The sequence below is a fragment of the Rana temporaria genome, chromosome 1 (genome assembly GCF_905171775.1).
Source record: "Rana temporaria chromosome 1, aRanTem1.1, whole genome shotgun sequence".
Classification (NCBI taxonomy): domain Eukaryota; kingdom Metazoa; phylum Chordata; class Amphibia; order Anura; family Ranidae; genus Rana; species Rana temporaria.
Window position 1 is genome coordinate 216,264,508 of NC_053489.1, and position 12,840 is coordinate 216,277,347.

General features: G+C 46.8%; 1 protein-coding gene across 1 annotated transcript in view; it reads right to left on the reverse strand.

Moving 5' to 3' along the window:
• COQ5 (coenzyme Q5, methyltransferase) overlaps positions 1–7,483 on the reverse strand; it is a 38,702-nt gene extending 31,219 nt beyond the window's left edge. The window contains exon 1 of the mRNA XM_040350196.1: positions 7,278–7,483. Within this exon, the coding sequence (XP_040206130.1) occupies positions 7,278–7,431 (154 nt within the window). The 5' untranslated portion in view covers positions 7,432–7,483. The remainder of the gene's footprint in view (positions 1–7,277) is intronic.
• Positions 7,484–12,840: the final 5,357 nt, after the last annotated feature.

The window sequence follows — 12,840 nt, forward strand, 5'->3', positions numbered from 1 at the left end:
GTTTGCTTTTAGTGTTTATGTGCATCCATTAGACTTTAATAGAAGCAGATACAAGGCCTTGTTCACATGGGCCCCCATATCCATAGTCTGTGATTGGGCTGCATGATTATGCAGTTTGGGTTGCCAGATGCAATGTGCAAGCAGTCCATTCATATTTAAGGGGATGTCGGGGCTGCACAGATACAGCTGCTTATCCCAAATTGTGAGCTGTGCAGGCGATCAGCCACTCACACAGTGTACTTTAGGGGACACTCACCAAAGCCTGCAAAAATGTCAAATTGGGACAAGTGGCTGAGTCTGTGCAGCCTGCAATCAGCACCTGATGGCTCAAGCTGCATAAACACACAGCCCATTCACGGACTACAGGTGTCAGTACGCGTTTAAATGAGGCCGCAAGGTCACCGTTTTTGTTAAGGTTTCGTTTTGAGATCTAATGTCAGAAAATGCTGACAAATCACAGAATGGCATTTTGCCTCATTTTGGGAGTCATAGTTTTTTTTTTTATCAAACTAAATTTAAAGACATTTTAATAACTTGTATTTGCAGTGCTCTAGATTCAAGAAATGTTTTAAAAATAACCTCAACAATTGTATCTGAGAAACGCAAAGGGCTGCTGACATTTATTAGTCAAATTAGTCCATTTTTTAAACCAGATAACCTGAAAATGTTGTTATCTAGGCCCATCCTTACCACGATCACTGGGAGTATCACTGCATATGTACCCGCTATCACTATTGTCCGTTATGACATGCTTGGAATCAAGGGTTGCATATAACCACTGGGATGTGCATTTACAAGTGTTTAGGTAAAGCCTAAAGCCAGCCATAGAAGGTTTGAATCTCGGCCAGTTCAAGAGGGACTTGTTGAGATTATACCCAAGTCGATCCATTGATTTACTTGGGAACAACCAGCATGTCGGATTTTTAGGATGCGATTATTGCTAGCAGCTAGCAATAATCACCGTTATCACAGCAGTGACGGCTTTCTCTCCTGGAAGAACTTCACGAGAGGGATTGCCATTTTCTTTCCTGTAGCCCATGTATGCAAAAAAGAAAATCATCTTTTCTATGGCTAGCTGAAATAGGAGCTCCAGTCTCCCCCCAAAAAATGTAAAGTTAGCAGCTACAAATACTGTAGCTTCTGACTTTTAAAATGAGGGCCCCTGGATTCAGTGATGTCCTCACCCGAGCCGATTCTTGAATCTGCTTTGGCTGCAGGCATCTGCATCATCACTAAGGGAGACCTTAGTGATTGTTCCTCAGGGTGGCGATCTGACCAGAAGTAGGGAAGCGGGTACCTGTCAAAACTAGGTACCCGCTCCCTCACAAAAAAAGGTGCCAAATGTAAGGGGGGGGGGGGATGTGAAGAAGGGAGAGTGCAACTTCCCCTTCTGGGTGAAGTTATGCTTTACGTTCATCCTTTAGAACATGTTACAACTGTATTTAGGGTGCAACATGTTCCAGCTTCTCCCACCTTTAGCTATAAAAAAAAAATCCCTACAGCTTTAGTCACGTCACTTACCTGTAATGCAGTAACATGATCTGTGAATGTGAGGAATCTGATCAGTCACAGGATTCTCTTCCACATTCACAGATTATGGTACAAGCAGCGTGATCAAGGAAAGAACGTTTCTCAATTGGGGAGGAGGAATGATGGGGCATGTACATGTTGGACCCTATGTACTGCTGTTCTGCCTGAAGACCAGAAATTATTAATCATTGCAGCACCGGAATTTTACAGACAGGAGGAGGACAGGCATCCCTGCAGCGAAGATTTATTCCAAGATCCAGCAGCCTGCACATCCTTCATAACATAATAAGTGATTAGGGCTGCAACTAACGATTATTTCCATAATCGATTAGTTGGCCGATTTATTATTTGGATTAATCGGATAATAGCCTTAAAAAAAAAAAAACATTTTTTTTACATTTTGCATTTTTGGGCCAATTTGTTGTTGGGCAGATTACAAAACACAAATTGCCGCAAAAACACATTACATGCTTTTCTGCAGCTTCTCCATTGAAGTATATTGAACAAAAAAAAAACAAAATAGCACCGTTTTGCGTTAAAAAGTCCTTGCCCTTTCAGCAGCTGAAAAAAAAAAATGGATGTGAACGTGTCCCATAGGAAAACATGTAACTGAACTGTAGTGTGTTTCTGCAAAAAGCACCAAAACAGAGGTGTGAGCCCGGCCTGAGATGTTTAGTAACATAATGGGGTTAAAAAAACTAAAATAAGTACAAAAAGAGCAAATAATCGGACTCGATCGCCGCAGGCATACCCGCGACCGTCTCACGGAGAGATAGAACGGGGAGATGTTAGTGTAAACACAACATCTCCCCGTTCTGCCTAGTGACACCGTCATCGGGAACACGATCAGTGACGTGTCACAGCAAGCCACGCCCCCCTACAGTAAGAATCATGCCTTAGAGAACACTTAACCCCTACAGCGCCACCTAGTGGTTAACCACTTCACTGCCAGTGTCATTTTCACAGTAACCAGTGCATTTTTATAGCACTGATCGCTGTAAAAATGACAATGGTCCCAAAAATGTGTCAAAAGTGTCCGACATAATGTCGCAGTCACGATAAAAAAAAAAAAATATCGTAGATCGCCGCCATTACTAGTAAAAAAAAAAAATATTAATAAAAATCAATAAAGCAGCTGAAAGCCATGGAGGGAAGAGGAGAAGTGGCTGTTTTATTGAAAGCCACACAGCAAGATTGGCGATTATAACTTCCCCCACCATCATCCCTGAGTGTCTAGGTATCGGACTATGCACAGGGAGCATTTGCAGAAGTACAAGTCCTCCTGAAAATGCTTGGAATTGGTGCAACTCTAGTTGGTATGATTATTCACAAATGGAAGAAACACAAAAGATCATGAGAACAGTGAGGGATGAGCCCAGAACTACACGGGAGAATCTTGTCAATGATCTCAAGGCAGCTGGGACCAGAGTCACCAAGAAAACAGTTGGTAACACACTACACCGTGAAGGCCTGAAATCCTGCAACGTCCACAAGGTCCCTTTGCTCAAGAAAGCACATGTACAGGCCGTCTGAAGTTTTCTAATGAACATCTGAATGATTCAAAGGAGAACTGGGTGAAGGCGTTGTGGTCAGATGAGACCAAAATTGAGTGCTTTGGCATCAACTCAACTCGTCATGTTTGGAGAAGGAGGAATGGTGCATATGACCCTAAGAACACCATCCCCACTGTCAAACATGGAGGTGGAAACATTTAGCCAGATTCAGAGAGATCGGCGTATCTTTTGGCCGGCGTAGCGCCTCCCATTTGCACTACGCCGACGTAACATAGTGAGGCAAGGCCAGTATTCAAAAAGCACTTGCTCCGTAAGTTACGTCGGCCTAGCGAAAATGGGCCGGCGTAACCCCGCCTAATTCAAAGTAGGCAGGTAGTGGGCGTGCTACATTTAAATTAACCGTGACCCCATGTAAATGAAGGGCCGTTCGTATGGCGCATGCGCGCACATGCTCAGAATCACGTCGCAAATACTCCCTACGATACGACGGCTCAATGCGTACGACGTGAACCCAACTTACGCCCAGCCCCATTCACGTACGACTTACGTAAACGACGTAAAATCCGACGGCACTTCCGACGTCCATAGCTTTGCATGGGCTGCGCCATCTTTTTGGTGGTTTATCTTTACGCCGGAAATACACCTTACGTAAACGGCGTAGCTTACTGCGACGGGCGTACGTACGTTCGTGAATCAACGTATCTTGCTCATTTACATATTTGACGCGTAAATCAACGTAAACGCCCCTAGCGGCCAGCAAAAATATGCACCAAAGATACGATGGCGTAGGAGACTTACGTCGGTCGTATCTTGGCAACATTCAGGCGTAGCTCATTTTAATAATGAGCGCATTGATATGACCGCGCATTTTCAGACTTACGACGGCGTATCTACTGATACGTCGGCGTAAGTCTCTGTGAATCTGGGCCATTATGCTTTGGCGGTGTTTTTCTGCTAAGGGGGCAGGACAATTTCAGCGCATCAAAGGGACGATGGAAGGGGCCATGTACGTCAAATCTTGGGTAAGAACCTCCTTTCCTCAGCCAGGGCATTGAAAATGGGTCGTGGATGGGTATTCCAGCATGACAACCAAACTGATAAGAGGCATGGAGGAGCTCAGCTATGAGGAAAGATTAGAGGAACTGAATTTATTCTCTCTTGCGAAGAGGTGACGATCAACATGCATAAATAAGGCAAGGGGGCATGCTCTACATCTAGAAAAAAAAGATTTCATCTCAATATATGGAAAGTTTTCTTCACAGTAAGAGCTGTAAAAATGTGAAATAGACTTTCTCCAGAGGTGGTTCTGGCCAGCTCTGTAGATTTCTTTAAAAAAAGACCCGGATTCTTTCCTAAATGTACATAATATAACTGGGTACTGACATTTATAGGTAAAGTTGATCCAGGGAAAATCTGATTGCCTCTCGGGGGATCAGGAAGGATTTTTTTCCCCGGCTGTAGCAAATTGGATCATGCTTTGCTGGGGTTTTTGGACTTCCTCTGGATCAACTGTGAGTGAAGGATTGTATATATGGGGTTGTTTTTTGTTTAGTTGAACTGGATGGACTTGTCTTTTTTCAACCTATGTTACAATGACCCTAAGGCAACAAAGGGGTGGCTCAAGAAGAAGAACATTAAGGTCCTGGAGTGACCTAGCCAGTGTCCAGACCTTAACCACTTGCTTACTGGGCACATATACCCCCCTCCTGCCCAGGTGAAATTTCAGCTTCCGGCACTGCGCCGCTTTAACTGACAATTGCGCAGTCGTGCGACGTGGCTTCCAAACAAAAATGATGTCCTTTTTTCCCCACAAGTAGAGCTTTCTTTTGGTGATATTTGATCATCTCTGCGGTTTTTATTTTTTGCGCTATAAAAACAAAAAAAGAGCGACAATTTTGAAAAAAAAAAAAAAAACTTGTATAATAAATAGCCCAATTAAAAAAAAAAAAAAAAAAAAATGTTCTCAGTCTAGGCCGATACGTATTCTTCTACATATTTTTGGTAAAAAAAAAAAAAAAAATCGCAATAAGCGACTGGTTTGCGCAAAAGTTATAGCGCCTACAAAATAGGGGACACTATTTTTTTTTTTTTTTTTACTAGTAATGGCGGCGATCTGCGATTTTTATTGGGACTGCGACATTATGGCGGACACTTTTGACACATTTTTGGCACCATTCACATTTATACTGCGATCAGTGCTATAAATATGCACTAATTACTCTATAAATGTGACTGGCAGGGAAGGGGTTAACACTAGGGGGGCGAGGGAGGGGTTAAATGTGTACCCTGCATAGTGTTTCTAACTGTGGGGGAAGGGGGGTGACTGGGGGAGGTGACCGATCTGTGTCCCTATGTAGCATCGGTCGCCTCTCTCCCTGACAGGACGTGGAGCTCTGTGTTTACACACACAGATCCACGTCCTTGTCTGTGTAACCGCCGATCGCGGTGCCTGGCGGACATCGCGGCCGTCAGGCACGCGCATCGGCATCTCAGAATCAATATATACATGTAGCAGAATACATTATGGCCAAATTGTATTAAGAGGTTTCATTTTTAATTGGCTATGTTTTATATCAGATAGTAAAAAGTACTTGTTTTTTTCTCAAAATTGTCAGTCTTTTTTGGTTTATATAATAATAAAAAAAAAAAACACAGGAGGTAATCAAAGACCACCATAAGAAAGATCCATTTTGTAAAGAGAAAAAAAATAAATACAATAATAATATTATATATATAATAAATAAATCCATATTAACCACACTTCCGGACTGCCGCACGCCATTATAGATCGTCTGTTTGAAGAGGGATGTCTCTGTTATGGCACCAACTAGCTGCCATAACCCAGGTATCCTCTTCTTCAGCTGTCGGTGCGGTTTCCGATAATGGTGGTCTCTGCGGCGGATTCGCAGCGAGATCACCGTTGTCGGCGGCGGAAGAGGACCCCCCCCCCCCCTGTGCCCTCCGCCTTACCAAAACCGTCGGCAGCGACGGAGGCGAACGGGTCCCTTCTTCCTGTGGCTGGGTATCGAGACGAGTGAGGGGAAGATGGCCCCCACCCATCTCTATACCATAGCAGGGCAGAAGAGACGTCAAAACGTAACTTCCGCCCATAGCTCTTAAGGCCCCTTGCTGCTAGCAGGACTGATACCGTCCTGCTAGCGCACCGCTCCAGTGTGAAAGCCCTCAGAGAGACAGCAGAGGCTCTTTCAGGGCGCTTGGCAGGCGCTATTTTTAGTGTTATAGTGCCTCAGTGTGAAATGGGTCTAAACGTCTAACGACAGGCTCCTGTACATATATGTCGGCAGAATGGCAGGGCTGGGCAAAGTAACGTATATTTACGTCACTTTGAAATTCCCACCCCTGCCGCGAGCTCTGTGACCGTGCCCCCGCGGACTCGATGCAAGTGTAAACAAGGCATCTCCCCGTTCTGCCTAGTGACACGGATTGTCTGCTCCCTCTCATCGGAAGCAGCGTTCAGTGACGTGTCACTCATAGCCACACCCCCCCAACAGTTTAAATCACTCCCTAGGACACAATTAACCCCTTCCTAGCCCCCTAGTGGTTAACCCCTTCACTGCCAGTCACATTTATACAGTAATCGGTGCATATTAATAGCCGAGCTTGCGCGCAGAAGCGAACGCATCCGTGAGCAGCGCCCGAATATGAAAACGGTGTTCAAACCGCACATGTGAGGTATCGCCTCGATCGTTGGAGCGAGCGCAATAATTCTAGCCCTTGACCTCCTCGGAAACTCGAAACATGCAACCTGTGGAATTTTTTTAAATGTCGCCTATGGAGATTAAGGGTAAAAGTTTGTCGCCATTGGCGCAATTTTGAAGCGTGACATGTTGGGTAACAATTTACTTGGCGTTACCTTTCACAATATAAAAACAAATTGGTCTAACTTTACTGTTGTCTTATTTTTGTATTCAAAAAAGTGTATTTTTTCCAAAAAAAGCGCCCTTGTAAGACCGCTGCGCAAAAACGGTGTGACAGAAAGTATTGCGACGGGTGTCATTTTATTCTCTAGGTCTGTTAGAAAAAAAAATGTATAATGTTTGTTTTTAACTTGTAAACAACAAATCTCAGAAAGAGGCTCGGTCCTTAAATGGTTAAATCTCCCAAACTAGGACAATGTCAGCCATATAATGAGCCATTCCAGGACTTGTCTGGTGACAGTGAAGAGATGGGGGCAGCCTGTACACAGGAGGATAAAGTCTGGGAGGGGATTACCTTTCTCCCCCTTCTCCTCCTCAGACACGGTCTGGAAGCCGAAGTGAGTGTCCCTCCCCGAGCTGTGTGTGTCCTGAGAGAACAGACAGACACCTGTCCCCCTCCTCCACCATGGCCGCCAACACCGGCTCACTGCTCTCATGGGCGCCGCCATGTTCTATGTGCGTCCCACACACTGACCTCCGTCCCAGGTTCCGAGGGGCGGGGCGTCAGATGTCACATGGGAGGGAGGGGCTACTTCATGATGGTGTAGTCTGTCTTGTTAGTAAGAAGGTATGAGATGTTTGTGTATCGGGGGAGTACACAGGAAGAGCGGCGTGTGACCAAACATGGGGAATGTAGTATGCACTGTGGGGATAGCTGAGTGTATGGAGTATAGGAGATGACATGGGAGCGCACGGAATGCAGTGTGTGATGCAGGAGAAAAACCACATCACATGCATTGTGGGATTCACAGAATGCACTGTGGGGAGCAGTGGTGTGTAGGGAAGTGTGTGGGAAGCAGTGGCGTGTAGGGAACGCACTGTGGAGAGCAGTGGTGTGTAGGGAACGCACTGTAGTGTGTAGGGAGCAGTGGTGTATAGGGAATGCACTGTGGGGAAGCGGTGGCATGTACGGAACACACTGTGGGGGAGCAGTGGCGTGTTAGGAAGGCACTGTGGGGGAGCAGTGGCGTGTTAGGAAGGCACTGTGGGGGAGCAGTGGCGTGTTAGGAAGGCACTGTGGGGGAGCAGTGGCGTGTAAGGAAGGCACTGTGGGGGAGCAGTGGCGTGTAAGAAAGGCACTGTGGGGGAGCAGTGGCGTGAACGGAACACACTGTGGGGGAGCAGTGGCGTGTAAGGCACTGTGGGGGAGCAGTGGCGTGTAAGGCACTGTGGGGGAGCAGTGGCGTGTAAGGCACTGTGGGGGAGCAGTGGCGTGTAGGGAAGGCACTGTGGGGAGCAGTGGCGTGTAGGGGAGGCACTGTGGGGAGCAGTGGCGTGTAGGGGAGGCACTGTGGGGAGCAGTGGCGTGTAGGGAACGCACTGTGGGGGAGCAGTGGCGTGTACGGAACGCACTGTGGGGGAGCAGTGACATGTAGGGGAGGCACTGTGGGGGAGCAGTGGCGTGTAGGGGAGACACTGTGGGGGAGCAGTGGCGTGTAGGGGAGGCACTGTGGGGGAGCAGTGGCGTGTAGGGAAGGCACTGTGGGGGAGCAGTGGCATGTAGGGAAGGCACTGTGGGGTGCAGTGATGTGTAGGGAACGCACTGTTGGGTGCAGTGGTATGTGGGGAGAAGTGGCATGTACGGAACACGCTGTGGGGGAGCAGTGGCATGTAGGGAAGGCGCTGTGGGGGAGCAGTGGCGTGTAGGGAAGGCACTGTGGGGTGTAGTGATGTGTAGGGAGCGCACTGTGGGGTGCAGTGGTATGTGGGGAGCAGTGGTGTGTACAGAATGCACTGTGGGGGAGCAGTAGCATGTACGGAACACACTGTGGGGTGTAGGGAAGGCACTGTGGGGTGCAGTGATGTGTAGGGAGCGCACTGTGGGGTGCAGTGGTATGTGGGGAGCAGCGGTGTGTACAGAATGCACTGTCGGGGAGCAGTGGCATGTACGCAACACACTGGAGGAGCATTGGTGTGTAGGGAAGGCACTGTGGGGGAGAAGTGGCGTGTAGGGAAGGCACTGTGGGGGATTAGTGGTATGTGGGGAGCAGTGGTGTGTACAGAATGCACTGTGGGGGAGCAGTGGCATGTACGGAACACACTGTGGGGTGTAGGGAAGGCACTGTGGGGGAGCAGTGGGGTGTAGGGAAGGCACTGTAAGGAAGCAGTGGCGTGTAGGGAAGGCACTGTGGGGAGCAGTGGTGTGTACAGAATGCACTGTGGGGGAGCAGTGGCATGTACGAAACACACTGGGGGAGCAGTGGTGTGTAGGGAAGGCACTGTGGGGTGTAGTGATGTGTAGGGAGCGCACTGTGGGGTGCAGTGGTATGTGGGGAGCAGTGGTGTGTACAGAATGCACTGTGGGGGAGCAGTAGCATGTACGGAACACACTGTGGGGTGTAGGGAAGGCACTGTGGGGGAGCAGTGATGTGTAGGGAGCGCACTGTGGGGTGCAGTGGTATGTGGGGAGCAGCGGTGTGTACAGAATGCACTGTTGGGGAGCAGTGGCATGTACGCAACACACTGGGGGAGCATTGGTGTGTAGGGAAGGCACTGTGGGGGAGAAGTGGCGTGTAGGGAAGGCACTGTGGGGAGCAGTGGTGTGTACAGAATGCACTGTGGGGGAGCAGTGGCATGTACGAAACACACTGGGGGAGCAGTGGTGTGTAGGGAAGGCACTGTGGGGAGCAGTGGCATGTACGGAACACACTGTGGGGGAGCAGTGGGGTGTAGGGAAGGCACTGTGGGGGAGCAGTGGCATGTACGGAACACACTGAGGGAGCAGTGGCATGTACGGAACACACTGTGGGGGAGCAGTGGCATGTACGGAACACACTGTGGGGGAGCAGTGGCATGTACGGAACACACTGTGGGGAGCAGTGGCATGTACGGAACACACTGTGGGGGAGCAGTGGCATGTACGGAACACACTGTGGGGGAGCAGTGGCATGTACGGAACACACTGTGGGGGAGCAGTGGCATGTACGGAACACACTGTGGGGGAGCAGTGGCATGTACGGAACACACTGTGGGGGAGCAGTGGCATGTACGGAACACACTGTGGGGGAGCAGTGGCATGTACGGAACACACTGTGGGGGAGCAGTGGCATGTACGGAACACACTGTGGGGGAGCAGTGGCATGTACGGAACACACTGTGGGGGAGCAGCGGCATGTACGGAACACACTGTGGGGGAGCAGTGGCATGTACGGAACACACTGTGGGGAGCAGTGGTGTGTAGGGAACTGTGGGGGAGCAAAATGAAAAATATGGAACAATACCGCGCTGTCTCTTTAAATAAAAGCTAACACAGCAAAATAGATCAAAAAGTTGCAGTAAAAGAACATAGAAAAATGTGCAGCGCTAGTGTATAACAAAATATCTAATGACAGATAACAAAAATAAACAATACCACATGTGTCCACCGTGATGAGAAAAGAAACTCATACGCAAACTAAATGTGCAAACAAAATTCCATAAGGCAATCCAATTATTAAAATGGATGTAAACCCATTTTTTTTTTATGTCACAATGTAGAGAATACGATTTCCTATCATCTGTGCCAAGTCTTGCTACACAGAGTTAATCCAGCGCTGAGCAATCCTCTTTTATTGTTCAGTGGAAATTAACAGACTTCCAGATAAAAATCTGTCTAAATAAAAAGTCCTTTCCATCCCCTTGCTTCGAGTGACAGGGTTTTTACATATCTCGTGCACTAGCTTGGACACATGCACATTCCTGGATGTTTATCATAATATGGGGGTGATCCACAGTTCATTGTGAGAGGTAATGTATGTCACTCGAAGCTAGGGGACGGAAAGGACTTTTTATTTAGACAGGTTTTTATCTGTAAGTCCGTTTTATTTCACTGAACAATAAAAGAGGATTGCTCAGAGCTGGATTAACTCTGTGTGGCAAAGCTAGGCACAGATGATAGGAAATCTTATTCTCTACATTGTGACATAAAAAAAAAAAAAAAAAAAGTTGATAGAAGATCCACCACCGTATATCATAAGGCTTACCAGAAGAATTTAACCCAGAAAATCGTAGACTCGCTGGGTCAATCAAACTTTAGGAAATCAATACTCTAAAAGCGCTATTAAAATCGATAAAAACAGTGGCATCAGTAATCCTTCCCTTGGATGTTATAACATATGATTGGGAGCCCTATCGTTGTGTCCCTATCATGCTCGCCCCCTCCCTTGGACTACAGGAGAGTCAGGACGCCCACTAACACACAGCTCCTTTATCTGCAACGTAGAGAGCGTCCTGACTCTCCTGTAGTCCAAGGGAGGGGGCGAGCACGACACTCCACACCAGGGAGAAAGCCTTGCATTACTGTGTGGAGTTAGACAGAAGAACAGGAAGTGAGGATTTCTCAGAAGAAATAAGGACATTTAAAAGCAAAATGGAAGGATGAGGTAAGTGAAGGAGGACTGCACTAAGGTAAAGGAAGCTATTTAGGGAAACATTGTACCTTTACAACCCCTTTAACAGGTAGGTGATCAATTATATTAATTTAAATTAACTGCTTTATCTTTTTGTTTCAGTCCCTGTTCCCAAAGGCAGGGGTCACTATTGAGCTTCTCCTGCCTTTCATTCACAGCACAGTCACCATAGATAAACACAACATATAACCACAAAAAAGATAATGTAAGTCACTCCCACTAATTGAATGATGTCAGTAATTGGGATAGACAAAAAACACTGCTGCAGGTGTGTATTTCTCAGGGAGTGGTAACCTACAAAACTCATCATGACATAAATCACTGGGAAGGAAACATGGATCGATATGAAAAAACAAGATCATTTACAATAAATATAGTATGAAAATCAAGAAGTATATCACAAAACCTAATAGAGAAAAAGATCAAAACAATAACGGAAATTCATTCCTGAAGGTACTTTGGTCTGTAGTTTAAAGATCCACCAGAAGCCTCCTATTGGAGAAGCCAGACCCCCCCCCCCCAAAGGTAAGTTCTTAACCCCTTTCCTGACCATAGAAGGAAAAAGCAGACTTATTCCCTGCATGAAGATGTTTTTAAAGTTTGGATAATCCCTTATCTGAGGGAAAAGATGCCCAGTGGTAATGTTCACTTATCCGTGTCCTCAAAGGTCTCGTAGTGCACCCTACATATTGTAAGTTACAGAGGGTGCACTCCACTTATTCAGTTGGTTTCACAGTTAATGTAATCACGAACTGTGAACTCCTTACCGGTGGAGCACAACCTAACTACTTTAGGTTTTTTGGAATGTTTCTGACAGAAACCACAACTACTGGTACCATAGGCATAAGATCCTGGAACCATGTGCCTCCAGAAACTTGATTGATACTAACTGGGGGAGAGAGAATACCACCTAAAGCAGTGATAGTGAACCTTGGCACCCCAGATGTTTTGGAACTACATTTCCCATGAAGCTCATGCATTCTGCAGGGTAGCTGAGCATCATGGGAAATGTAGTTCCAAAACATCTGGGGTGCCAAGGTTCGCCATCACTGACCTAGAGTATTAGCCCGCCGGCTGCTAAATCTACAACTGGCCTTTATAACAGATGCTAAATCTCTGTCATTTGACAGAATAGGTAAATTTTTCAAAATTGTATTTTTAAACAAATTTTATTCTTGTGAATACGTTGTTACAAATGTAATGGGATTGGCCTCCCCAACTACGTTCTTACTTTGGGGATTTTTTAGAAGGGTAGATCTATCCCTGTCCTTAGCCACACACATGGCGCTATTCATTTCCGTTTGTTTGTACTGAGGTGCCAAGAGTCTAGAGGACACTACTTTGTACGCCTCAGAAATGGTTTCTGACGAGAGTAATTACACCTAGACCTAATGCACTCACCCACTGGGGCTGACCATATTGTGTGTGCTGGATGACAACCAGTAGCCAATAACAGTGAATTTCCAACAC